The 24,840-nt window shown below is 48.8% G+C and overlaps 12 protein-coding genes across 18 annotated transcripts in view; 8 read left to right on the plus strand and 4 right to left on the minus strand.

Annotated features, from left to right (window-relative positions):
- The window catches only part of FOXG_00857 (uncharacterized protein), a gene marked incomplete at its 3' end in the record, with an annotated part of 1,733 nt that extends 1,589 nt beyond the window's left edge, over positions 1–144 (plus strand). The window contains exon 3 of the mRNA XM_018377480.1: positions 1–144. Within this exon, the coding sequence (XP_018233211.1) occupies positions 1–144 (144 nt within the window).
- Positions 145–282: 138 nt separating this feature from the next.
- FOXG_00858 (uncharacterized protein) lies at positions 283–2,541 on the plus strand. Of its 2 annotated transcripts, XM_018377482.1 has the most exons (3): positions 283–929; positions 1,000–1,086; positions 1,147–2,541. In XM_018377482.1, exons 1-3 carry the CDS (start codon positions 754–756, stop codon positions 1,673–1,675), a joined length of 792 nt encoding a protein of 263 aa, XP_018233213.1. In that variant the 5' UTR covers positions 283–753; the 3' UTR covers positions 1,676–2,541. The 2 variants fall into 2 exon arrangements, with proteins under 2 accessions (XP_018233213.1, XP_018233212.1); XM_018377481.1 differs by having other exon boundaries at positions 291–929; positions 1,000–2,541.
- On the minus strand, positions 1,546–6,449 carry FOXG_17963 (uncharacterized protein). 3 transcript variants are annotated; one of them, XM_018397990.1, is made up of 8 exons: positions 6,210–6,397; positions 5,257–6,164; positions 4,975–5,188; positions 4,821–4,919; positions 4,660–4,773; positions 4,460–4,610; positions 4,020–4,413; positions 1,546–3,972 (listed from the first exon to the last, which is right to left on the minus strand). In XM_018397990.1, exons 2-8 carry the CDS (start codon positions 5,376–5,378, stop codon positions 2,940–2,942), a joined length of 2,127 nt encoding a protein of 708 aa, XP_018233214.1. In that variant the 5' UTR covers positions 5,379–6,164; positions 6,210–6,397; the 3' UTR covers positions 1,546–2,939. The 3 variants fall into 3 exon arrangements, with proteins under 3 accessions (XP_018233214.1, XP_018233216.1, XP_018233215.1); XM_018397992.1 differs by having other exon boundaries at positions 4,821–5,188; XM_018397991.1 differs by having other exon boundaries at positions 2,346–3,972; positions 5,257–6,449.
- A 1,426-nt stretch (positions 6,450–7,875) lies between these two features.
- On the plus strand, positions 7,876–8,960 carry FOXG_00862 (uncharacterized protein; the record flags this gene model as incomplete). Its single annotated transcript, XM_018377483.1, has 3 exons — positions 7,876–7,969; positions 8,392–8,559; positions 8,893–8,960. The coding sequence occupies 3 exons, from the start codon at positions 7,876–7,878 to the stop codon at positions 8,958–8,960; spliced, it is 330 nt and encodes a 109-aa protein (XP_018233217.1).
- Positions 8,961–11,017: 2,057 nt separating this feature from the next.
- On the minus strand, positions 11,018–12,003 carry FOXG_00863 (DNA-directed RNA polymerase I, II, and III subunit RPABC5). Of its 2 annotated transcripts, XM_018377485.1 has the most exons (4): positions 11,862–12,003; positions 11,747–11,808; positions 11,610–11,696; positions 11,018–11,555 (listed from the first exon to the last, which is right to left on the minus strand). In XM_018377485.1, the coding sequence occupies exons 1-4, from the start codon at positions 11,895–11,897 to the stop codon at positions 11,498–11,500; spliced, it is 243 nt and encodes an 80-aa protein (XP_018233219.1). In that variant the 5' UTR covers positions 11,898–12,003; the 3' UTR covers positions 11,018–11,497. The 2 variants fall into 2 exon arrangements, with proteins under 2 accessions (XP_018233219.1, XP_018233218.1); XM_018377484.1 differs by having other exon boundaries at positions 11,038–11,696.
- Positions 12,004–12,227: 224 nt separating this feature from the next.
- Positions 12,228–15,216, plus strand: FOXG_00864 (uncharacterized protein; the record flags this gene model as incomplete). The annotated part of the gene is made up of 3 exons (XM_018377486.1): positions 12,228–12,547; positions 12,593–13,401; positions 13,457–15,216. 3 exons carry the CDS (start codon positions 12,228–12,230, stop codon positions 15,214–15,216), a joined length of 2,889 nt encoding a protein of 962 aa, XP_018233220.1.
- A 492-nt stretch (positions 15,217–15,708) lies between these two features.
- On the plus strand, positions 15,709–16,929 carry FOXG_00865 (uncharacterized protein; the record flags this gene model as incomplete). The annotated part of the gene is made up of 2 exons (XM_018377487.1): positions 15,709–15,908; positions 15,960–16,929. The coding sequence occupies 2 exons, from the start codon at positions 15,709–15,711 to the stop codon at positions 16,927–16,929; spliced, it is 1,170 nt and encodes a 389-aa protein (XP_018233221.1).
- A 230-nt stretch (positions 16,930–17,159) lies between these two features.
- FOXG_17964 (uncharacterized protein) lies at positions 17,160–17,573 on the minus strand (the record flags this gene model as incomplete). Its single annotated transcript, XM_018397993.1, has 4 exons — positions 17,160–17,232; positions 17,302–17,372; positions 17,431–17,502; positions 17,565–17,573. The coding sequence occupies 4 exons, from the start codon at positions 17,571–17,573 to the stop codon at positions 17,160–17,162; spliced, it is 225 nt and encodes a 74-aa protein (XP_018233222.1).
- A 291-nt stretch (positions 17,574–17,864) lies between these two features.
- Positions 17,865–20,414, plus strand: FOXG_00866 (uncharacterized protein; the record flags this gene model as incomplete). Of its 3 annotated transcripts, none has more annotated exons than XM_018377489.1 (3): positions 17,865–18,140; positions 18,186–18,966; positions 19,016–20,395. In XM_018377489.1, exons 2-3 carry the CDS (start codon positions 18,844–18,846, stop codon positions 20,336–20,338), a joined length of 1,446 nt encoding a protein of 481 aa, XP_018233224.1. In that variant the 5' UTR covers positions 17,865–18,140; positions 18,186–18,843. The 3 variants fall into 3 exon arrangements, with proteins under 3 accessions (XP_018233224.1, XP_018233225.1, XP_018233223.1); XM_018377490.1 differs by having other exon boundaries at positions 17,917–18,140; positions 18,189–18,966; positions 19,016–20,338; XM_018377488.1 differs by having other exon boundaries at positions 17,925–18,966; positions 19,016–20,414.
- Positions 20,415–20,933: 519 nt separating this feature from the next.
- Positions 20,934–21,886, plus strand: FOXG_00867 (uncharacterized protein; the record flags this gene model as incomplete). Its single annotated transcript, XM_018377491.1, has 3 exons — positions 20,934–21,045; positions 21,116–21,248; positions 21,331–21,886. The coding sequence occupies 3 exons, from the start codon at positions 20,934–20,936 to the stop codon at positions 21,884–21,886; spliced, it is 801 nt and encodes a 266-aa protein (XP_018233226.1).
- Positions 21,887–22,525: 639 nt separating this feature from the next.
- On the plus strand, positions 22,526–23,962 carry FOXG_00868 (uncharacterized protein; the record flags this gene model as incomplete). Its single annotated transcript, XM_018377492.1, has 1 exon — positions 22,526–23,962. One exon carries the CDS (start codon positions 22,526–22,528, stop codon positions 23,960–23,962), a length of 1,437 nt encoding a protein of 478 aa, XP_018233227.1.
- A 433-nt stretch (positions 23,963–24,395) lies between these two features.
- On the minus strand, positions 24,396–24,784 carry FOXG_00869 (uncharacterized protein; the record flags this gene model as incomplete). The annotated part of the gene is made up of 1 exon (XM_018377493.1): positions 24,396–24,784. One exon carries the CDS (start codon positions 24,782–24,784, stop codon positions 24,416–24,418), a length of 369 nt encoding a protein of 122 aa, XP_018233228.1. The 3' UTR covers positions 24,396–24,415.
- Positions 24,785–24,840: the final 56 nt, after the last annotated feature.

Here is a 24,840-nt window from a genome sequence, read left to right on the forward strand (position 1 = left end):
TTCCCACGGCAGCCAGTGATTAATAGAGAAAGGGAGAGTCAGGTGCTTGAAGAAGAGGCGAAGTTGATACAGTGGAAAATATCAGACGAACTAGACATAGACACTGAGCGAGTGAGGAAGCATAGCCACAATAGAGACCAATGATTTTATGCAAGCAATTGCACTGTTTGAGTCATGGATCTCCCGTGAACAATCAGCAGACGCTGCTTTAGGGAGGGGTTCATAAGGAGCCCTTTTCTTCCTCTTTTACGCTTCTGCTTCTTCTCTTCTTCTCCACTTCTACGCTAGCACACCACAACACCACCTCCAAAGCTGCTTTTCTCTACACATACAATAGATTCTTCTTTCTTTAGGGAAGCATTGATGATTAACCTTGATATGCTTTCTTTTATCCAATTGCACAATTTCATCCACGCTCAAGCTACGTCAGGATTCAGTGCCAGTTGTTAACTGGCAACTAATCGAAGTCTACAACTCTCGAGCCCCTAATCACAGCCTGTAGCAACATCAACGACGCTGATTAACCCTCAACCGATCACTGAGTTCCTACCTACTTAAACATCAACCTCAGACATTCATTGTCTTTCTGTTTCCCCCTGAACAACAACCTTTGCTCAACCATCTATCACCTACAACCTCACAACACTCACCATCGCTGACCGCTCAGACATTTCTTGGACAGTTAGACTTTAGACTGCTCGACACTTTCAACACTTGTTCCACACCTTTGCTTCTTTGCTTACTTCTTTCAAGATGACCGGAAAACCAGTTTACAAACCTGACGAGATACGCTTTGCTTTAAGCCTTATGGAGAAAGATTTCTACAACGATGCAATATCTAACGCTTTTCGGGAACGATTCAGTCGAGCACTGACAGACAACCAGATTCGATATTTGAGGAACAAATATGGCAAGGATCCTGACTATGGGTGAGTTGTCCCGTGCCAAAAGGGTCTTGCCACTTGCTTTTGAAATTAACTAACCGATATTTGCTCGTAGAGCTCCCCTTTGCAACAAGCAATCCAGGAAACGAAAGGAACGTCAACCTGACTCTGGAGCTGGTTCTTCCGCTTCGCCGGGCTCAGAGTACGTTTCGAATACCGCCCCAATGTCCCTTTCCACGTATCTCTCTAACCTAAAAAACAGAGGATCACCGACTGAAACCAAGAGAGCTCACCAAGGGTCTTTCAAAGCTTCAGCAGGACCTTCTCAACACCCCCAATACCAGGTTGGATCCCTTCCAACGCAATCACCAGTTAAATTCGAAGACATGAAGTCTCCCAGCCTGTCTTCCGCCCCCTTGTTCCACGAAGCACCAATGGTTCAGATGGGAAATCTTCGTTCACCACCTACAAACTCCTATAGCCTCTTTTCAGGAGCACCAGCTCAGGGAGGCTTCGGGGTTATACCTCCAGCTAACCCCTGGCAAACGCAATCTAGGGCAAACTTCAACACCAACTTTTCCCCGATTAACACTCGTTCAGGTCAACAACAGATCAAGTCACCAGAACAGGGAAGCCCTGGGGGCTGCAACGCCGCACTATACCAGACACCTCATCAGTCACCTAACGTCCAGCCTTCATATGCCTCTTATCCGAGACAGCAGCTAACAGCTAGCTCTCACGCACCAGTCTCATCTTCGCAGCAGACCGTGGTCGTAGGGGGCGGAGCCTAGGAGCCCTCCGTTACCCAACACTCACCGTCCTTTAAGATGGATATGCCCCTCTCCAACTTTTCTCAGCTTTCCGACTTTGTGTATCCCCAGCAGGCATCACCCACTGAAGAGCATAAGCAGGAGCAGGATCAGGAGCCTGAGATGGCCGGACGAGATGACGTCGCCCCGGTGTACTGTGAGGACTACTTCGAACCAGCTCAGCAAGCGGTTGAACAAAGCGAACCGCAACCCACCCAAGATCAGGATGAGGAAACTCCAGAGCAGAAAATCCCACAAGATCGCAAGCAATCTGCTGCTTCGGGCACTTCTGGCGACAGCAATGAGCACCAAGTTGCCAAATCAGGTTCCTCACACGACTCCAAGAACTAAAGTGGCAACGATGGGGATCAATGTGAACACGATCGATCCCAAGGTGCTCAATGCCACCTGGGACCTGAAGTTGTTCATCACCAAGTCGTGCTCCTGAGGTGGTGGCTGAATTGTCCCACATTGTATACTATACTTGATATAACCCAGTCCCTGGGGACTGGCGATCTTTCAAATACCCTATTCCTTCTCCGTGATAGATCCGGGCCTCTTTGTCGCTCCTGAAGGCAGTGATTCGTCTTCCTTTGTTTGACCTATCCACAGACAGGATTACACGTTTGGCGAAAAACACCAGCTGAGCGTTCTGAGAATTGTTTTCCAAGGCTGCGGACTTAATGCATATCACGAGGCGTTAAGGCCTGCCGCATGTGTTAGAGTTGATACCCAAGCTGAAATCCACAGAACTAGATAGGCAGAGACTCGGTTTGGATACCTAGTTCTTAGGCCACTTAGCATAACTAATTAAATAGCATGCACTTATCTCAATCCACTCGTGCCCTTTCAGATTCCTTAATTCCTGATGCGCCATACAATAAATCATAACATCTTGATATAAGCTTGGAGAATTGATTTATCCAAATATTTCTGGTCTTACCCTCCAGCTCTCTCATATCATCAACTCGCCCGCTAGAGCCTTCCTACAGGGTATCTCGTGCAAGTAGAAACGAACAGACCACCGCATAAACCTTTTCAGGATGTCTCTCCAATCTCTAATACAAAAATTGTGATGTGTGTGTAAGCATGCTGGCATAGAATAGTCCTTAAATCCTTGTGACCCGACTCCCAAAAACTCTTCAGTATGAAATAATAACATTAGACGTAACGTGGCATAAGTATAGGCAATTCGACGCAACCATTGCGTCGAAATAGAAGGTTATGAATATGGTTGAATAGCATGTTACACCACAATGCTGACGTTGCGACGTGTGTCGACCTCCTCAACCGGGAACTGGAAAACGACCTTGAAGAGATCTCGGAGATATGCATACCGCTGTGAACTCTTCATCATCATCTGAATACTCTTGGCCATCTCCTGGGCAGTAACGCGCTTGCCTCGGGCTGGCAAGGCGTGGTGTCTTGGAATTATGGCATCGGTAAGGACGGAGTTTTTGTACTGTGATAGCAATGTCGAGTGCGAGATCAGGGACCCAAACGATCCAGGAGGAAGATCCTGCACAAATTTCTGTAATGCAGCAGCAGCAGCTTTGGGCTCATGGATGGTATCACGATTGAAGCCAAGATTCATAGCAGCTCGGAGAACGAGTACCTTTGCACGCGTCACATTTGCATCTTCCGATGCAGCTGTAGTGGTGGCTGTGCTTGAAGTCCTGGTGCTGCTCTTTGAGTAGCTGGAAAGATTGGACGCGCTACTCGACCACCGGCCACGGCTATTGTCACTAGGAGTACCTAGGACAAGAATGTTGGGCATTGTTGGCGAACGACTCTGTGGAGAGATGGGCGTGTCTTCGAACTCGGTTACAGGGGTTTCTGGAACAGCTGGGTTTCTTGGTTTCTCTTCCTGTCGCCCACTCTTGACACTATCGTGCCTCGAATGAACTGAAGATGGGTTTGATCCTCGACTCTGTCGGCCGCTCTGATCGTTAAGATGCTGAGGAAATGCGTGCCCGGCTCGAGGTGTTCCCCTATCAGGTCGAACTTGTGTCCAGCTGTCTCGGAATACATCGCAGAGCTCCCAGCAGGCTTGGACAGTAGAGCTCAGCAGCTCCTCATCTGGGGGTCTTCCATCCCTTCTGTTCTGCCTGAGATTGAAGAGCATCTCTGCAAGTGCCCAACAGGCCCTGAGCAACTGATCGGTTTCCTCGGCTAGATCACTCCGTTGCTTCATTAGTCGATGACAAAGCGCGATGTAGAAGTCCAGTGTGCGTTCTCGGAATTGCTCCGGTAGGGTACCATCCTGAGCACTATAGAGGCTGCCAACTTGTTAGAGTAAGATCCATTACTTATTTGATGCACTTACTGGTTGTTGAGCTCAAAGCTAACACGCAAAACCGAGTCCGCTGCTTCATCATTACGCTGTCGGACATCGAATAGCGCTTGACAGAAATCGCGACACAAATCAAGGTTGACCTTGACATTGAAATTGCTCACGTCCTCATCTCGACTGTGGTAAAGCCGCTGACAAAGTTTCCAACATGTCCTCCATGCTTTTTCGTGGGCATCAGGAATGCCATTTTTGCCAAGAGCGCGGTTACGATTGATTGAACTGAGCTTAGACAAACTGTTGCACAAAGTCCAGCACTCAGCAAGAGTTGTTCGTAGAGTCTCGATCTCGTCTTGTTGCTGTGGTATCGGCATGGCTTCTGATTCATAGTCTTCGTCGTCACCTTCAGCCTCGGTTTGTTCGTCGATTTCTAAACAGATTAGCCATATTCTGCGACGAAACTAGTATTTTCTTACTCTCGAGACTACTCGTACTACTCGAACGTAGCCGGGCCCCATCATCCAGCATGGATTGCAGGTCCTGAGCTCGGGGTGTGGCGCTGTCGATGCTGTACCGCACAGGGTTCACATCGGTTAAAATCGGAGGTCGAACGGGATGAGTCGATGTCTGATGACCGTTTAGTATATGGCATAAATTTAGGTCAAGGGTAGCAGACCTTCTCTTGTCCGCCATTGAGAGAGGCTAGGCTTTCAGCCTCTGATTTTGGAGATGTCCTTGGACTTGGCCCTTTTTGCTCCATGGCTGGAGGTGCGGCGGCAGCTGGAGCAGCCTGAATGGTGTTAAATGTGTCGGATCTAGAATGACGATGAAACTTACCCAGCTGGAAAAGCTTTCTGGTGCATGAATGACAGAAATAGCCTCCTCGTTGCTGGACTGGCGCACACTCTCCGGTAAGTTAGTTGTGAGCATTAAGAGCTGTGGTCAAGTTAGTTTATAGCCCAGAATGTCGGCGATGCCCATTGTGACTGACCTCCGACCGACGGGTAGCCTTTCTATCACTAACTTCCTTCTCAATATCCTCTGAGACATCGTCCTCGATCTCGGTCGTTTCAGTACCATTAGATGTGACTGGAGAAGGACCCACAATGTCACTAGGACTCATGACATTGTAGGAGCTACTTGACATGCGATTGACAGAATTGGGTCGAAGTGAGGACGAATCGGTAGCAGGAGGAGGGGAAGAGCTGAGACATGGGTTAACAGAGATTCCAAGAGGTTTCACGTTAAGCGCATAGCTCCTAAGGCAACGTACAATGGTCTGAATGGAGAGCGACGGCTCTCATTCTCTGTGGGCGCAGACATGTCTGTCTGAGGGTAAACGAAAGGGAATTGTAGGCTTCCAGTCGATGACCTCAAAGGGGCTTCAAGGGCCATGACGGGAGCGTGGAGTTTCAAAATATTGAGCTACCCTGAAGGTGGTAGTTGAGAGCTCCGATGGCAGAGGGGTCCTTAAGACAATTCGCAGCTCCAACCAAGCGTCGACGCAAGAAAGCCTTGCGATGCAGCAGTCCCAAGGTCGACAGACGATCGAAACCTGATGCAGGAGACAATTCGAGATTACCAACAGCTGTCGTGACAGCAAAAGAATAAAAGAGGAGCTTGTCGGTTGGCGGTCGATGTGCGGTCGCGCGGCCAGTTAAGCGACCTATGGAATCGAGTGTGCTAAGATCGGGAGGCTGCGTAACTAGTCTGATCCAGTCGAACAGCAATAAGGAAAGATTGATGAAATAGAAACAATACAGAAGGTCCAAATGCTGAATGAAGGGCTCAATGACACTCCGGCGACGAAGCAAGCAAGCAAGTTCGTCCAACAAAACCAGCTCACCAAAAGCCGAACCGAAGAGAGAGAATGGTTAGAATGGAGGGGGAAAGGTTTAAAGAAACAGGCAGAGCCAAAAGCTGGAGCACCAGCGGTTGCAACGACGGACTAAGGCAGACAGACAGACGCCAGTTTGACAGGGGTTCGTGAGACCGGGTCCCTTGTTCTCGCAGCCCTGCTACATTGGGGTGTTATGGGTCAGGTACTCAATTGTAGCTCTTGTTACTGTGAGAGTCAAGTAACAAATAAGCAGACAGCAGCGTTCAAGATATTTGTTGATGCCACCTTTGGTAGCTGTGAGCTGGCTTCAGAAGCTTGCTATCTTGTTACTTCTCTGCTACCTGTCCCAGTGAGCTGCCTTGAATTGTTATGGAGGGGGACCGTACATGCGGCCGGCGCTTGTCGGGAGCGCGATGGTTGGCGCGGTGGGAAACAAAGAGACGCGATAGTCGTTGAATAGGTATTGTGTATAAGGTCTTACAGAATTGCTTCGTCAATGGAATTGAAGCAATTCAATTCTTAGAGTGATCCAAAGACTGCAATTATGACTTGACCAGATTTATGTTTGTTAACGGCTCACCAGACTGAGCAGGAAAAGATAGAATGTTGCGGAACGTGAACTAAAAGACGGTTGGATCATGAATGGGGCGTGGCCCAGCTGATGGAATATGGGAGGTGTGGATATTGATCAAGCTGGTAGCAGGAGGGGCTCTGCGGCTAGGACGCAACCTGTGACACTTGATGCTCCTGGAGAGTAGCTAAAAGAAAGTACAGCCAAGACAACTCTGAAAGTCTGAATTGTCTTGCCGAGACAAGGCAGCGAGCGGGTGGGCCAGTTGTGTGGATCAAGGCGCAGATGGGACTTTAGAGAGGAGGGTGAAGTTGGGGGCCAGAGATGTTGAGTTGTTAGGTAGTTGCTAGGTTTCTTTTGAACAGTCTGACCAAGAATTTCTGCCGAGGGTGATGGGTTGATACTGATGAGTGCCAATGCCGTCCCGAGATGGGTTTCCCAAGTGATTTGAAAGGCTTGAATCTAAGTTCAATATATCGAGGTGTGGCAGAAGCCGTCGACTTGCAGCATCGGGGTGTTGAAATTGGATGCTTAGGGTGAATGGATGGAGCGGCTAATCGTGAGTGGTCTGTCCTCCTGGACCACTTCAAGCGACTTTCAACAAGGCCTTCTTGTCTCTGGCTATTGTGTTGAGTAGAATAGGGTGTGGTCAATGCAACCTATTGATGACTCCCCTGTGTGTATTGCGGTGACTCTTATTATGCAGAGAAGTCGATTCCATCATGGTACTTGCTCATGAAAAGGCCGAATTGAATCAATTGCAGATGACTGGCATACATGTACGTCGAGATTGGCGCTGGGCTGAGAAAAAATGTATCTCTGATGAAAACTAACAACATCGTTGTGTAAGTCTAAAGCATTACCGTTGGCGGAAGGAGAGGCTGGATGGTTGACGAATGGGCCATGGATCGGGGGACGGGAGGCCCACTCTGGTTAGCACCTGCCCTACGTACAGATCGCAATCATCAGTGTTCCCGCGGTAGGTACATTCGATGCCAGCTACCTTAATCAAGCCAGATGGTTGAGGTTAGGTATAGGGATAATTTCCACCTTCGGGCTGTCTTTTTCGTCTTTGGATCATTATTCCATCTTTCTGTATAGCAACATAAGTCAGTTGCCAGCCCCTTTGTCCCGACTTGCCGATCTTGATAAACAACTGACAGCAACTACTTCTGCAAGTATATTTGCCCGTCACTTTGCGCTCAACTTAACAGCTCTGCACCGCTACAAGACAACCATAAGAGAGAACTTCCAGCCGCCCGCCCATGACAAGGAGCCAGTCAAACCCCAGACAGTTGGCCAGGGTGGATGGATCGTGGCTCCAAAACTCGTGGGGCACATTAAAAAAAGGACAGGCGTCGGCGCTTAACTCATGGTGGGACTGGCCAATCCTCCGAAGTCCCCCACTTGCATTGCTTCCACCAACGACCTGGAACTGTCCAATGCTATGCTTCATGGTGCTTTGTGTTCGACAAGCTACAATGCGCTTCCGAGCTTTCCTCCCAAGTTCAGCCGTACAGTACTATGGGTACAAAGTCGATGCCATGTGCCATGGCCCGCTGCACGGCATCAACGGTACGGAATGTGACACCCAATGCTGTATACGTATTTAGCATGATCGACAACCTAAAATCTGAATCCCAACCAGCTTCATGTTTGGAAAGGACATAGACATACGGTGGGAGTCTTGAGTTTTGGGGACAACGCCCAACATGATCTTGAGTTACTTTGCTTGAGAGCGTGTGTCGTGACTGACGATTCAGCCGGCTGACAGCGTTCCGACTTAATGCTTTATCAGTAGCCCTCAAAAGACATGTTGGTTCGATACAGTCTCCATTGCTTTTCAGATGACACTCCATCCGAATTACCTGAGGATGGAGTAGAACAACTGTGGTCGGTGAGGCAGAATTCTTCGTCCACTTCCGCAGTTAGCTTGAGGAGTAGCCCTCTCTCCCCATCACTCCAGAAGTCAATGGCAATACTACCCATAATGCTAGGCCTTCACGATGGTGCTTCTAAACGCCCAGGGCTCGCAGGGGTACGACCAGGATGTAGAACAAGCCAATCAATAACCCAAACCTCAGAACCCAGCGAACCCAGCAGTCTGGTCACGGCGGCTTTGGCAACGCTAAAACGAGCCGGTGGCCCCACCACCCGGGGTTGCAGTATGTCCTTTGTGACGCACAGTTCGCTTGCTCTGAACATGACTCTCGTGGCAGGCGGTTCAACAATGTCCAGATGCCAGCAGTTTGGCAAAGCAACAACAGAAGATTCGAACAAATACTAGAATATGCTTGAGCTAGGCCCTCTAGTCAATCTCTCTTCCCCTTGGCTTTTCAACCCTAATCGCCATGGCCTCCAGAGCCTATCACTCACTCACTATCTGGTCACTTCAAGGTATGGAGAACGGACAAGGACACATATCAATCATCTTCAGTTCTTTCTTGTTTATGACTGCCAGAGAACTAACACCATAAGTGGATTCTGTGCCCATTTAGAGAAAATGACCAATCCATTCGCTTATAATCAGACCAACACAACCAGCCCACGAGCTCATGCAAACTAAGAGGAGGTTTCCAATTTTATTTTCCCGGACTGAACCCTCGGCTAGGTTTACAACAAGAGGAATGACTACGAGACCAAGACCGTATTGTTTGCTACTACCCATGTTATGACAGACAACATCGTCTGGGGTCTGAATCCTAGTAGCCAATTTAGCGTGGTGATAGCCCAACGCCTGTTGCGTTGTTTTAGTTATCACAGCGCTAGACAGATTCTCGGAATTGTATTCACGATCGCCAATCCAGCCAGCCGGTGCGGGGACTCCCAGCCCTTGTTAACCGGTTGAATAGGTGTTGATGCACCCTTGACAGTTCCACGAGTTCACCTCGAGATTTTGAATGGTGCAAGCTTTGTGCTCCTACTGAGCCGGGGACCTTTCTCGATTCTTTTCTCGAACCCAAGAGCAGGGTTGCGGTGTGGATTTACCCCTTCCGGAACACATCCCGCGGTCCACCGCCGCAGAGGTCAGAATGTTCAGATGTGACCCAACAAGGAGGGCTACGTACATCGCGAATAAACGACATATGAAGATGTGCTTTTAATATATGGAATAGATTTACTAAACACCATAACAAGAGCTTTGAGCCCGAAGTGGACTTCCGAGTATGCACGAAAAAGCCGTGGAGGGAAGCACAAAATGCAGTGCATAAGCGCCAGCCTGACTAGACCTTTGACACTTAGACACTCTTCTCTTTGGCTCGAGGTTGTTTGTTTATCGTGTTATACAGCTCGATGACTCAAGCTTTCCACTTGCGGTAACCAGTCCGTCTATGCGGTCTGTCTAGGATCAAGATCGTGTTGGTCGATCAGCATAAGAAAAAGAAAAGCGCGGTTGCTGGCCAAGCTTGTTACTACACAACCAGGTCGCTTGGGTGTGGTAAGTGTTTTCCGACCTGCTTGAAGGATCCTTAATTGTTGTTACTATACCACAGCACATCTGTCCATGAAATACATCGTTGCCCATGACCTTGCGGCCCGAACAGCCACACACACTGGACGGGCTCTTCCGAACCAACACCTCTTTGTCTTATTTTCATTGTCTGCTCCATGACTCTGAGATGTCTACTCCGCTGATAGCAGGGCGGCCTGAGGTACTGAATAGGTCGAGCGACTTGATTACAGCCAAGATTGGAAATTCATGACGGGCCTCAAAGAGAGACCACCTGCTAGTGCATTGGCCTTCAGAAACTCCCGATCTTTTGGAAATCAGGTCCAAGTCACATGTTGTGAGACTCGGGCGTGGTGACTGGCTTGCAGCCTGGCTTTGGTCTATATCATTGTTCCTACCGTCAAAGTGGTGGAAGAGTCGGAACTCAAATAATGGGCTTGAATAAAGGTAACTCTCGTGCCAAGATACTAGAAAGCTATTATCATCCTTGTCATTCACATAGCAAAAGGCCAGCCAAATCCTTGAGTCTCTTTATGACAAGCTTTTCATTGCTTCGGACGTATAGATTAGGACAGCCTTGTTGAATTGTTCTCAGTCTCGCTTCAGAAGGGAAACTTGATTCACTTTAGCCCTGGTAGACAGGTATCGCGATGTAAAGCGAAAGCGTCGCATCCCCTTACACTGTTGTCAAGCACTAGGGCAAGAAGTCACAGGATCGACAGCAAAAGGGTAACCATGCTATAATAGAACAGGTATAGACCCCAGAGACATGAGAGCTTCAACCAACATCCGGGTGTGTTGTCATACTTGTTGGCCTTGCAAGAGACTGTTGGCTCGATGCAATCGCCCACTTCCTTCTGCAAGCACACAATTTTGAGGACAACCAACACATTTGAGTGAATTTCCGAGGTCTTCGAGTGAGGCCAGACCATAGAGGCAAACAAGAAAACTCAATTCCAGCACCTTGCAAATCAGGTGAGATTGAGAATATGCGTGCCAGTTTAACTAGCCTCTTCTGGCTTCCCATAGATGTTGGCATGCTGTCTAACAACATGGGCCATCTCCTGATTCCTGCTCGTTGTTCCTCGCCGCAACTTGACATCCACCGCTCTTTGCGCACAGGCCTCAGCAAGGGCGGGAGTGTTGCGGTAGTAGTCTGAGAATTAAATCCCAGCACTCAATGGCATAGTGCCGAGAAGAGGCAAGAAAACTTAGGACCTCTATCTTAAGTAACGAAAAGAATCAGGTGAGTTTAGTATATCTTAGCAAGCCATTATTAGACCAGTTTATTTTAGCACCTTGATTTCATGCCAGAAGTTTTCCTGCTCCCTGAGGAGCGCATAAGGACCTCCTGCCGGAAGGGAATACATGCAGGACAAAGGGCCTACCAAGAGCCAACCGTTTCTTTTGGAGGGAAGCATGAGTAAGGATGGTGGAGAAGGTTCCAGTGAAAACACAGATCAATATCTTGACAGTCTCGAAAGTGTCTGTATAGGGGGGCACCGTAGATTATGAGGACTCGTGCTCTCGTATTTGAAACTGATCAATTCATTGCCTTCCTTGCGCCGTCAAAGTGACATATTTCGGCAAGATTCCCTTAACGCCAAACCATGCACAACCGTTCTTTCGCTGCTTCTTTGCCACTACGCATTTTATGAGTACTGAACGCCAAGGTTCTGCTTCTTCTCGCTTCGGCCATCAGGAGTGTACCTAAAGAGAGTTAGAAATCGCGTATGTAATGGTATCTGGATGGTCGTGTCGTACTTGAGAAGCTTCTCGATAAGGTCAACGTGGGTCATGATCATGCGGCGGCAGCAGTATCGCTTCAGACCGAGCTCGTCCATAGCATCGCTACAACTCGTTAGATATCCAACAGTATAAAGAGACAAGAGCCAGCTTACCCATCGGTCTTACGGGGATCTGCGATCAGTTGAAGATAGCGCTCCCAGAGGTCACCAGTGACCTACATTCCAAGTTAGTAATCAGCGCCTGGCGCATCGCGGCTGAAGATCCTACCTTTCCACAGGAGAAGCAGCGGATGGGAATAATCATTTTTATGTAATATGGTGAGTGCGCAGGTTCGTCGGATGCGTCCAAAAGAATTGCGACAAGAGCAGGAGGCACGTTACAAAGAAAGCTTGCGATAGTTTGGCGTCGTAGTAGGACTACGAAAATAAATTCTAGCTCCGTTATTTTTCCGACGGAGCGCTTATCTTATCAGCAACTTTTTTCGCAAGCGGGACCAAAATTTCTGCGAACCTTTACCCAGTAGAAGCATACCAGCAGGACAACTTCGTCACTTTTCTCTCCGTCGACGAATTGTTCAAAGAAAGTCGCAAGCACACGAAATTGATCTCGTGCAGAGAGAAGAAGGTGGCGAAAATGGCCGGCCACAAGAGCCCCCGAACAAAAAACGATCCGACCAAGAAGCGCAAACGCGATGTGACGGAGAACGATTCGAGAACCAAGAGGCTAAGAGCTGAACGAAAGGCGAACAAAATCAATGGAATTAAGCTTGAGAACGACAGTGGCAATGGCGTGGTTGCTGAGGTGAACGGTATTTCTGGAGCTTTGGCAGAGGCTGGAACTCGGGAGATCGAAATTGTTCGCCAGTTCGACGATACAGAGGCAGGATGGCGCGTTTCGAAGCCTATGGGTGGCAGGATGCTTGATATCGATCCCGTATTGACAGAAAATGAGCAGTAAGTCTCAATTTCTGCTAGTACTGGCCTAGCTAACCTTCATAGATTCCTCATTATTGCATACAACACATCTATCCAGGTGTACTCGGCAGCCGATTCACTCCTTGTTCGACGAATCCCCATTACTGCAGCCGAAACGTCCGACGACAAGGCTGCAGCACCCGCGCATATCGTCGCCATGAGGCAAGCAAAGCAAAACTCCAATATCGTCTGGGTGGCTACCTCTGACGGCCGCGTCTGTGAAGTCGATTGGACAACCTCCAAGACCCCCGAATTCTTCCAGACCCAATCCAAGACTGCAACTGCCATGGCTCTCGTTACGAAAAAGGTCTCTGGCAAAGTTCAGGAGATCATATTTGTAGCAGAATCAGATAAACCAGGCCGAATTGAGGTTGTCGCATACCCAGCCTCAACAACGGAGTCTGAGCACAAGGTTCTCTTCGTTATGAAGAAGCCTGGTAATGGCCTGCAGTTGCTTGAGACTAGTGAAGATGGCCACCTGGTTGGCGCCATTAACGACCGCCTTTTCTTTGGCGTTCCATCACAGCGACAATTCGATAACCTGGCTTCTTTGGATTACGAGATTTATACCTTCGATATTCCCGACTTGGCCAGCGCCCTTGACCTGAGAGTGTATCCTAGACCAGTGACTAGCGGAAAGAAATCGCGACAGGAAGCCGCTCCTGTTCTGGATATCATTGTTGGTGGTGCCCGTGGTTCAATTTACCTCTACCATGATGCGCTTGCTCGAAGCCAGGCGCTTGCAAAGTCAGGATCTGATAAGGAGCCTATTCAAGCACAAAACTTTCATTGGCACCGCAGAGCGGTGCACGCCCTGAAGTGGTCGCGCGATGGTACGAAACTCTACACTGCACATGAAGCCTCGAGGATTGTACTGACATATCGCAGGTAATTATGTAATTTCAGGAGGTTCTGAAAATTCTCTCGTTCTATGGCAAATGGATACGGGAAAGAAGGATTTTCTTCCCCATCTTTCTGGCAGCGTGGAGAACATCACAGTTTCTGCCAACGGCTCCTCATATGTTGTTCACCTCGACGATAACTCAGCCATGGTCATTTCGACCGCTGAGATGAAGCCTACAGCATACATCGCTGGTATCCAGTCGGCCGCCGTCAACGTCACTACACCCAAGGATCTTCTCGTTCAGCGAACATGGACAACACCTGCGAGCGTACAGCGACCTATCCCAGCTGTAATTAGCCCTACTGATCAGTCGAGACTACACGTCTGTGTGGGTAATGGCCGGCAGGCTACTATGTCTGGAGGGTTCTCTGCACCTTTACTTCAGACCTTTGATCTTGAGACTTTCCGAAGTGTCTCCAAGCAAGCTTTGGCTCGCACACAGCCAACAGATGTCAACATCACGAACAAGGGCCACCCTATCGAAGAGCCCCTCATTACTCACCTAGCGTTCTCAGCTGACGGAGCGTGGCTTGCTAGTGTTGACACCTGGGAGCCATCACAACGAGACGTGGACAACGTTATCAGCGATGCCAAGGACCAGTTCATTCAAGAGCGACGAGAGGTGTATCTCAAGTTCTGGGAAGCACAAGAAGGCGAGGAGCAGATTGCTCTTGTCTCCAGGATTAATGCCCCTCATGCTACAAATCGCAACGAGGCAGTTCTCGACTTAGCCTCGAACCCAGTCTCGACATGCTTCGCAACTATTGGTACCGACGGCAATGTTCGATTGTGGCGCCCCAAGACAAGATCTCAGAATGGAGTTGTAGTGAAGGGGCCTAACGGTCGCGAGGTCTTCACTTGGAGTTGCTCTCAGATTATTGCTGTGGGTGACGGTATTCCTCAAGACGGCGTGATCGACCTCCCCGAGTCTGGTGTTGTTCAAGAGCCCCAAGGAAGTATCGCCTTCTCGGAAGATGGCTCAACTCTCTTCGTGGCTTTCGGAACAGCTGGCTCCGGTGTAGTCTACGTGATTGATGCTGCGTCAGGCGATGTGGTTAAGACCCTCGAAGGCCAATGGAAAGGTCAATTGCGATCTATCCGTGCGCTTTCGCCTTTCGTCATTATCCTATCAGATGAACTGCGCGTTTATGACGTTGTCAGTGATGAGCTACGATATGGTGTTGTGATACCACAGTCCAAGGCCAATGCTCTTCTTCAGCTGGCTGTTGATCACACTTCCAGTCACTTTGCCCTGGCTCTGCCAGCTAATGAGGGTTCTCTCATTGCAGTTTTCCAGCCTGAGGATATCGAGCCCCTGTTGGTGCGTAGCACGCCTCAAAGGATCGTCAGCTTGGTTTCTGCTCCTGAGACAAGTGGTTTCATCGCTCTGGATGATGCTGCTCAAGTCTGGGTGGTTGCCGAGGGATCAGACCCTTCATCTCTTGCAACCGTCCAGCCTCTTGAGGACCTCCGCCTCGAGGGCATTGATGTTAATGGCAATGAGGCTGATCTTCTCGATGAGGACGAGGATATGGCAAGCGATGTTGACGATGCCGAGGCCGAGCCTGTGACTGAGCCTGAAGATGTCGAGATGGAAGATGATGACTCTCACCCAAGTGTGATTCAACAACAACATCTAGCAGACATCTTTGACGCTGCACCAGCATTTGCTGCGCCTCCGATCGAGGATTTGTTTTACAAGGTTACGGGCCTGCTCGCGACAAAGCCTCTTTCAGCATCATGAAAGGAAGAAATTGGTATGTAATAAGGCGTGTTAAGAAAGCTAGAATGTTTTTTTGTTACAGAGGAGTATGTATAAATCAAACTAGACAGTCATGGTCTAGTCGCATGGGGTCTTGGGAAGTTAGATGATCGCAGCGCCGGCGTTGAGCAGGTCTGGAATACTAGCTATTCACTCAGTTTGTATATGCATCTGGAGTATGGCCGACATCGGCGTGATTGAAAGAAGAGGCAATCGCCAAAATAGCCCGGCATCCCTCGGGAATCGGTTGCAGATGCGGGGACTTGACTTGACTTGGAGACGAAGGAGAAGAGGAGAAAAAGGTGTATTTGGGTGGACCAATCGCGCCATGGCATGAGGAGGTGATGGGTAATCAATCAGTCGATCTATTGACTTGACTTTGACTACCTTGGAGTGAAAGATACCAAGTTATTTATCAACAAGTTACAACATTAACTATTTTACTACTTTGCTTGTCCAACTTGGCATATAGAAATGTCGTTTACATCTATTCCAATTCTGGACCTAGCTGCGGCTCAGGATCCCGCTACCAAGCCTCAGTTTCTAAAGGAACTTCGTCATGCGTTAATGGAAGTTGGCTTCTTGTATCTCAAGAATGTTGGCATCTCGGATGAGTTGTTTCAGAAGATCATTGAACTTGGAAAGGGTTTCTTTGACATTCCCGAGGAAGAGAAGTGAGTGATGAGTGACATTATCATGATCTGATGGTTCACTAACTCGTCCAGACTCAAGATTGAGATGAAGAATGCGCCCTCTTTCCTAGGCTACTCTCGTCTCTCAGCGGAGATCACAGCTGGAGAGATTGATCATCGTGAACAAATTGATCTCTCAACAGAGCATCCTATCCCTGGGCCTGGTGCTCCTCTATATCGTAACCTGTTAGCACCCAATCAATGGCCATCCGAGGACTCGTTGCCTGAGTTCCGCAAAGTGTATACAGACTACATGGAGCGCATGGGCAAGATCTCAATTCAGTTTACGTCTCTCATCGCCGAAGCTATTGAACTTCCCAGCGACGCCTTTAATAAATACTTTGATGAAGATCAGCAACACAAGCTCAAGATTGTCAAGTACCCCGATGCAAAGGAACTCGGCATCGAAGGAAATGTGCAGGGCCAGGGCGTAGGTCCTCACAAAGACAGCATGCTTACAAGCTATCTCCTCCAGGCGACATCGCACAAGGGTCTTCAAGTACAGAACGTTCGAGGCGACTGGATTGACTGTGAGCCAATACCCGGAACCCTCGTCGTTGCTATCGGCCAAGGCTTAGAGGCACTTACACAAGGCGTCTGCGTCTCTACAACACATCGTGTCCTCTCCCCCGCTGCCGGCTCAGGTGCACGCTTCTCTATTCCCTTCTTCCAAGGCGTGCGCATGAGCGCTGAGTTTGAAGATCTGGAGAAAGTTGGCGTTGGTCTTGTACCAGAGGAAGTACGGGAGCAGCGTCGCAAGATCGTGGAGCGCAATGGCGGACGTATTGATGATGTCGAGTTTACTTTCCGAGCTGGCGGTGCTTCAAAGACGCTTGGTGAGGCAACATTGCGAAATCGGGTCAAGAGTCATCCTGACGTTGGAGAGCGCTGGTATCCTGATATTCTGGCTAGCATCCGTGAGGAACAGGCGAAGGCGAAGCAGCAGAAGGAGGCTGCAGCACCAGCCGTGAAAGCGCCCCCGAAGGCTGTAGAGGCTCATTAGGTAGCAGATGGCAAACACGGAGGAATGGCAAGAATGTGCAAAAAAAGAGCCGCGTAAAATTTATATCCATCATGAGTCCCTTGATCTCGTCTTGTCTCGTCTCCCCATTCTCGTCTAGGCTATCGCGCCACATTACGCCTCGCTTCGCTAAACATTTCCCATTTTCCAGTTGTTTTCTTGACTTTTCTCTTCTCGTACGATACCATCATGTCAACACATAATGTTATGGTCTATGCGACTTGGACGTTGGGGAAGCAGTCGGCAATGGTCTTGCTGTGCTTGTTCTCGGCATGCTCTTTCAGACTGGAGAGGAAGTATTAGTTAGGATGATGGAGAAACAGAGGAGATCGGTGGGTATTTTGGTGGACATACGCAGGGGCCTTTGTGGTCTTGAGGAAGGTAGATTTGCAGATCTGGCACTGAATATCACAAGCCTTCTCGTTCTATTTGGTCATGTTAGCAAAAGATACTGCAAGTTCTAGAGTACAGTCTGTAACTCACCACTTTGAGCTGCGACTTGGCAGTGTTCTTGTCCTTAGCATTGCGCTCGCGCTTCTGTTGAGCCTTGGCACCCTGAAACCTCCATGTCAGCACAAGGTATCGTTTATGATCGCATCTGAATCCTCTTAGCTTACGTTACCCATGTTTGCGATTTGGACTGGTTGTTAAGAAGAGGGTGTGTTGCGTTATGTGGACTAGGAGAATTTGGTATAGACTGGCGGTGTTGGAAGGTCAAAGGTGTAAGTGAGTAAGAATTAAGAGGATGGATTGGATGCGATTATGCAGAAGAAAACCCGTAAAAACGGAAAACGGAGGGGTCACTTTTTTTTTTTTCCCCCCTCTCTTAGCTGTCGTCTTTTCGGACAGGCCGTTATCTAACCGCTCTCAGGGTCTCGGCCGTTCGAACCATCCTGGGATTGGCATCGACGGGCATTAACAGAAGCTGCAGAGCCGAGGCAGAAACTGTATCTATTTATGTTACAGAGTTGGTGTCACCGCCGTCTCAGAGTTGTTATTGATTGTTCAATTTGGTCAAATGTCATAAAATATACTTTTACTAAGTTACAGCTGAATACATAGCCTCTAAGTGCATAACCACTTTTGGTAGCTTTGAATACTTGCACCACTCATCAACATCACTGTCAGCGCCGCCCCAACCAACCATAACTGGCAAAAGCTTCGAAACTGACCCATACGAGCCTCAATTCACAGTAAGCTAGCTTACTCACGTCCCCGAATCTTGCTGAGTAGTGGAGAAGCCTGGGGAGAGCTACTGTGCTGTGCCTTGAGCTAGTGTAGCTTCTCGTCGATCGTATTGAGCTGACCTCTGGCTGGCATAAGCCCTATCAATTGCGAGAATCCCGCTTAGATAGAAGTCAATATCAGGCTTTCCTTGCTCCAGTTTGAGGCTATTACCTAGCTAAGGTAGCTAAGCGGGCAACGTCTGCTTTGCCGCTGACGTTCATGGCAACGAGGATTCGAAGGATCACCAACAATACATCATATTATGTACAATGCTTCGAATCAGGATAAATCAGACTTATCAGATCCTCCCTTTCTGTCAAATCAAGAAGCTCGATAATACAAGGTCCCGTCTAGATATCCAATGTCCGCCATAAACGACGCCACGTACCGCCAATGGCGCTATACAGCACAGCCTAAACGCCCGTTCTTTCAGCTTCACACCAACAACTCCGCATCCAACTTGATAGCTCGTCTGGTCATCCAAACCGAGTAAGGTATAGAATCCATCTTGGTATGCAACGCTATACGTGTAGTTGGTGCTGAGGTGAGACGGCGACTATGGATGTTGGACAACCGGCCCTGTACAATAGTATATAAGGCTGTTAGGAAGCATGATAGAATATGCATACACACCATTATCGAGAGCCATCACTTTTCCAGTAACCAAGTATGACCCAAACTAAGTTCTCATCGTTGCGCAGCAAGCTGGTTCAGGGACGGCTTCTACTCCCTGGAGACGAAGGATTCGAGGAGAGCCTCCAACGATGGAGTCTTACCTGTATCAAGCCCGCTGTACGTCAAACCTTCGTGGCTCCCCAGCTACCAGCTAATCAATTCACAGGCCGCTGTAGCCCAACCCAGAACTGCTGAAGAAGCCAGTGAGGTCGTCAAGTTTGCAATATCTAATGGCATCAAATTCAATGTCAAAGGAGGTGGCCATAGCACCTCGCAAACTTCTTGCGCTCCCTCACCCGAGGGCATGGTCCTGGACCTCTCTCTTATGCGTGATGTCTCGGTGGACACCGAGGCAAACACCGTCTCCTTTGGAGGAGGTTGCTTATGGAAAGACGTTGACGAGGCACTATGGCCCAAAGGCCTAGCTACCGTTGGCGGAACCGTCAGCCATACTGGCGTTGGAGGCCTTATCCTTCATGGTGGCTATGGCGTCTTGTCTGGTATTCACGGTCTGGCCATCGACGTCTTGCTTTCCTGTCAAGTCGTTCTAGCCGATGGAAGCATCGTGACCGCATCCTCCACCGAGAACTCAGATCTCTTTTGGGCTCTCCGAGGCGCCGGCAGCAGCTTTGGCGTGGTTACCCAATTCACCAGCAAGATATTCCCACAAGGTGACATCTGGGGTGGCATGGCTTTCCTCCCCCCTTCGGCTCTGCCCGCCGTGATTAAGTTTCTCAACCACTGGGGAGAGACAAACGACGGCACGCAAATCTTCCTCACAGGCTACACTTATGCTCCCCCCGGCCCAGGCCCCAATGCGCCCAGGCCCCTCGTTGTCCTGGTTCAGATGGCCCAGATGGGGCCCAATCCAGAGGAAGATGGCCAGAAATATTTCGCTCCTATACTAGAGCTCGAGGCATTGATGAAGCAAGTTGGACCTATGCCATATCCTATGATCAACCAGGGCGCAGATGAGGTCTTTGCAAAGGGCAGCAGATACCTGTTTGGTGGCGCCAACTTCACTCTTCCCATGGAGCTTTCCACCGCCGAATCAATCCGTGATAAATTCACGGGATTTGTCGAGGACACACCGGGTACCGAGGGCTCTGTTGTCATGATAGAGTGCATTCCCCAGAAAACCATCCGGACGATTCCTGTTGAGTCAACATCCTTCAACTCACGAGGTAACTACTACAATGTTGGTATAAATTACAAGTGGATGGATGAGAGTCTTGATGCCAAAATTCGCCAGTTCAATCGTGGATTCCAGAAGTCGATCCGCGAGCTTGGATACGACGACAAAGCCTTGTCAGATGGCATTGGTCATTATCTGAACTATGTGAGCACTGACACCATCTCGGCTGAAGAAGCATTTGGTTCAAACTCGAAGCGCTTGAGGGGGTTGAAGAAGCGGTATGATCCAAACAATGTCTTTGACAAGCTGTGGAAACTGGTTGGTGAGGTTGAGGATAACAACTGGATTGCCTGAGGGGCGAAAGGTGTATTTTCTCTTGCTGAATAAATCAATCGAGGAATCTTACCACAGTAATTGTCGTATATCTTGGGAATGAATTTAACGTTATCTTGGAAAATAATATGGTTTTGTAGAAAGAATAAGAGGTGAATCAAACAGAGAAGTACCTATATGGCCTTCGGGAGTAAGAAAACAAGACTTCTCTCTCTATCCTAAGGATAAAAGACTTGAGGTAAATTTAGTGTAAACTTAGGACCTTTCTCCTAATTGATACCTAAGAATAACTGATCTGTGTACCTGCTTGTACCTAAGGCAGGTACCTAGGTAGGTAAGTTTCCTTGCCTCCCCTCTCCCCTAGTACGGATATTAGCAGGCACGATCATGCACCGTGCGAATTGAACAGTCTCCTTCTATCGCGTCGCGTCTCTCCAAGACACTTCAACTTCGCATCTTCTCCTCAATCTCTATGCTCGTTTCTCGTAACACTCGACTCTCCTGCCTCAGCCTATCATTGAAAGTCGCAATCGGGAAACACAGCACTTTCAGGTCTCTCGCTCCGTCGTTTCTTATAAAAGGACATCTTATCACTGTGTCAAATTATATCAGCACTATGGCATCCGCTTTGAGCATTACCTCTGCCAACAAGATCAGCCTTGAGGAGTTCAAGCGAGTTCTCAATCAATACCCGCCTCTTATTAAAAAAGTATCAGATGAAAAGGGTGGTAAGTGAATAAAAAAGATATCAAGGATGCCATTTCATACGAATATCGGCTAATCAATATTAACCAATAGCCAAAGGTGGCCAGAGAACGCTGCAAGAACTGGACAATTATCGATACAACGATGCATTGGATGCCTTCAATTCTAGCGCAAAAAGTCGCCCAATGAGGCTAGACGACATCAAGAACCTCGTGGAGTGGAAGTTGTGAGTCCAAGTCCACCCACCTGTGCCAGAATCGTACAGCTGCATGAGGTCAAAGCTGAAGTCATTTACTAATAAAGATCAGACGCCATGGGAAGTTCAGACCAACTCTTATGAATCTGGTCTCATCTAATGATGCAAACGATGCTCAGGAAATTGTAAAGCAAGCTCTTGACGCTTACAAAAAGGATGCCGACATAGAAGCCGCCTTGGGTGTATTGACAAAGCTTCGAGGTATTGGTCCTGCAACTGCATCCTTGCTTTTGGCTGTTCATGATCCGACACGGGTCATCTTCTTTGCCGACGAGGCTTTCTGGTGGCTATGCTGCAATGGGAAGCAGAGCCCTATCAAGTATAACGCCAAAGAGTACCGTATGCTATGCTCCAAAGTCGACGATCTGCGGAACAGACTCAACGTGCAAGCAAGTGACGTGGAGAAAGTGGCATATGTATTAATGAAGCAACCGGCTCAACCGGATCAATCCCATGATGTGGCACCACCGAAAGAGGCCAAGCAGATTACAGCGCCCATGGCAGCGAAGAAGGAAAAGAAGAGGAAGGCTAATTCAAATGCCGAAATAGTACAGGATGCAACCCATGAACAGCCATCACTTCGTCGATCCAAACGGGTCAAGATCTAATTAGTGCTTTAGTCGCAAGGGAAAACAAAACGACTCGACTCACGGCAACAAGACCACAAAATTATTCTGCACACATTTTTGCAGAAGTGCAAAGAATGATGCTTACAATTCAGTGCCACCTTTCCAACCGTATGCACACTAGGTCCATGATACCAAGCTGTAAGACTCAAAAGGTTATACATTACAGCTAATCGTTTTGATAACACACCGCAACTCACCCTAGGCAGCCAAAACGACAGCCTCAGAGGACCGGGTATCCGGCCCGTATAGCGTGTGTATCCGAAGAATACCAAGCTCCCATCCGAAGAAATTCCGCATGACGACGATTCCTCACGATGAAATCAATGACTTAACGCTCAAAGAGGCCGTGGACAGTCACGCGCAGCGTTCAGGCACGGTTACGGACCATGTAAACGCGGTTATAAAACAACCATACGCCGCACTGGCACCCAGAATGTCAGGTTTCCCTTCCTTGGAGAAGATGCTTGAGTTCTTACCTTTGCTGTTCCAGTAGTGTCCCTCGATTGCCACATTTACTCCAGTATATATCTATGATTCAACTGGTGCGAGTGGCCTAGGATAGCTCAACGTTATCTTTTATTTCCAATACCCACAATCAACTTCTCAAAAGTTCTCACCATGGCTCCAAAAGGCCACCGGCATGGCCCGTCAAGTAGTATGTTTGCTCAGATTACTGAGCCCATACCTCTTCCTACTCGCTTTGCCCGAATCAAGAGAGATTTGATTGAGGGTAAAGAATCTCAAATCAAGAGTTCCTGGATAAGACTGCTTGTCAAGTTAAGCACTGAAATCGATATCATCGCCAAAGCCGGTTCGGATATCTACCCATCTATTGATTTTAACGATCTCAAAGAGTCTTCAGTTGCAGACGACTTTTCTTCAAGACTAAAGGATCGAGGTGTCGCTGTTGTTCGGAATGTAATTCCTCATGATCTGGCTACGAAATGGAAGGCAGATACCGACGCTCACTTGGGAGACCTTCAGGCTCAACGATTGCCCACCCATGATCCGCATCTTTACGGAGTTTACTGGTCTCCTGGGCAGATCAAATCTCGAGCCCATCCGAACATTCTCTATACTCAACGTTTCCTAATGAATTTATGGCACTCGTCTGACCCAGAAGCGCTTGTGAGCCCCAATTTTCCCATCAGCTATGCCGACCGCATGAGGGTCAGGAGACCTGAGGATGAGACATGTTCCCTCAGCGTATATGTTGACGGAGGAAGCGTGGAGCGTTGGGAGCCGGATGGCTATGGTTCAGCAGCGACTTATCAACGCATTTGGGATGGTCGTTGGGAGGATTGGGATCCGTGGGAAAGCAGCACTCGACTAAAAGTGACAAGCGATTTATACAATGGTGACGGCTCATGCAGCGTCTTCCGCATGCTTCAGGGCTGGGTCGCTTTGAGTGAGGTTCCTTTTGGCCATGGCACCCTTCTCTTGTGTCCCATGATTCGACTCACAACTGCATATCTTCTTCTGCGCCCCTTTTTCGTGCCTAAAGAATCCTCACCGGCAAGCCCAGACTTTCTTACGCCAGGGAACTGGATCCTTGAAGAGCCACCTTCGTCTGTGATCCAAGGTGCATTGCCGTCTTACCCACAGGAGCTCAATGATGCATTACATCCTCATCTACAGCTTCATCGGAGCATGATCCCCATACCAAAACTTGATCCTGGTGATTACCTTGTCTGGCACTGCGATACCGTCTACGCCCTTGACCGTCTCCGTCGCCCAGACATCCCTCCTACAACAATTATATATCTTCCAGCCTGTCCATTAACTCAGACAAATGCCCTATATCTTGCCCATCAGCGCAAGGGTTTTCTACATGGGGAAGCCGGCCCTGACTTTACCGGAGCCCCTACAGGCGATGTCAATGTAGGGGGAGAGCAGGCCGTTCGAGAGGTTGGTGAGGCAGGCGGTGTAGACGGCATGCGTGCAATGGGGCTATTGCCGTGGGATGAGGACGAAGCTCAAGATGACCTTGAGTATGCAGTATTGGAAATGGCAAATGGTGTATTATTTCCAGAAAAGTATGATGGAACCTACTGAAACGTTCGTTGTTCGAAATAGGCAGAATGAAACTAGAACTTGTAACTTATTTGGTCGGACACATCACATGGAATCAAGAACGGCATGATGTTTGAATAGTGATATAGCAATTTGCATGCGAGACCTTGGTGATTGTTAGTACACCAAGGCACTCACCATCCAACATCACTATTCTATACATAGAGAAATTCCTAATACAATCTCAAATAGTCGATCGTCCTGTCCACGTCCGATCGCCAACTTTGCGCCGGTGCTTAACCCAGTAACCGTTATAACGCTATTTTACATCTTCCACTTCATCTGGCTCCAGGTCTGTTGCTGTTTGTATATGCCCTGACAGGCGCAGACCCAGTCTCTTTTCTTCCGCCCAGACAGGTCAACAATAGATCAGGTGCCGATATCCTTGGATGCGCGGGCGTCTTTTCCTTTGGAGCGATATAGAACATACACGCCTTAGATGCCCTTTCTGGACTCGCCAGTTTGTTGGGTAGCAGCGTACTTGTCGCTAAGCTCATCGTAGCTCTTGTGGAGCTGCTCGCTCTGCTTCTTCAGGGTCTTGAGGTCCTGATCCTTCTGCTCAAGCTCCTTTCGGAGACGGGCAAGCTCACCGGGCTTACCGGCAACGGCAAGCTTCTCAGCCTCCTTGGTATCGCTCTTAGTACCCTCGTAAGCGCGGACCTTGTCCTCCAGGCGCATCACCTCGAGGATCATAACGTAGGTGCGGTTAAGGATGAGCGAAAGGAAGAGGGTGAAGCCGCAAAGGTACATGTTGCGTTGGGAGTAGAACTTGCGGGCTTGGACTTCGAGGCGTTCGTGACCCATAACGGCGGCACTGCAATCAAGTTAGTGATGTGTCCACCTGCTATGCCGTGGTTGCT

Source organism: Fusarium oxysporum, chromosome 1 (genome assembly GCF_000149955.1).
Source record: "Fusarium oxysporum f. sp. lycopersici 4287 chromosome 1, whole genome shotgun sequence".
NCBI classification, from domain to species: Eukaryota; Fungi; Ascomycota; class Sordariomycetes; order Hypocreales; family Nectriaceae; genus Fusarium; species Fusarium oxysporum.

What these genes read in the sequence shown, in the direction of transcription:
- FOXG_00858 (XM_018377481.1), top strand. Translation starts at nt 754, where the DNA reads ATGACCGGAAAACCAGTTTACAAACCTGACGAGATACGCTTTGCTTTA. An exon ending in GGCAAGGATCCTGACTATGG is followed by an intron (nt 930 to 999) that starts GTGAGTTGTCCC and finishes ATTTGCTCGTAG; the next exon opens with AGCTCCCCTTTGCAACAAGC.
- FOXG_17963 (XM_018397990.1), bottom strand. Translation starts at nt 5,378, where the DNA reads ATGGCCCTTGAAGCCCCTTTGAGGTCATCGACTGGAAGCCTACAATTC. An exon ending in CAGAAAGCTTTTCCAGCTGG is followed by an intron (nt 4,774 to 4,820) that starts GTAAGTTTCATC and finishes AACACCATTCAG; the next exon opens with GCTGCTCCAGCTGCCGCCGC. An exon ending in AGCTTTGAGCTCAACAACCA is followed by an intron (nt 3,973 to 4,019) that starts GTAAGTGCATCA and finishes ACAAGTTGGCAG; the next exon opens with CCTCTATAGTGCTCAGGATG.
- FOXG_00863 (XM_018377484.1), bottom strand. Translation starts at nt 11,897, where the DNA reads ATGATTATTCCCATCCGCTGCTTCTCCTGTGGAAAG. An exon ending in GCTGCTTCTCCTGTGGAAAG is followed by an intron (nt 11,809 to 11,861) that starts GTAGGATCTTCA and finishes CTTGGAATGTAG; the next exon opens with GTCACTGGTGACCTCTGGGA. An exon ending in GATCCCCGTAAGACCGATGG is followed by an intron (nt 11,697 to 11,746) that starts GTAAGCTGGCTC and finishes AACGAGTTGTAG; the next exon opens with CGATGCTATGGACGAGCTCG.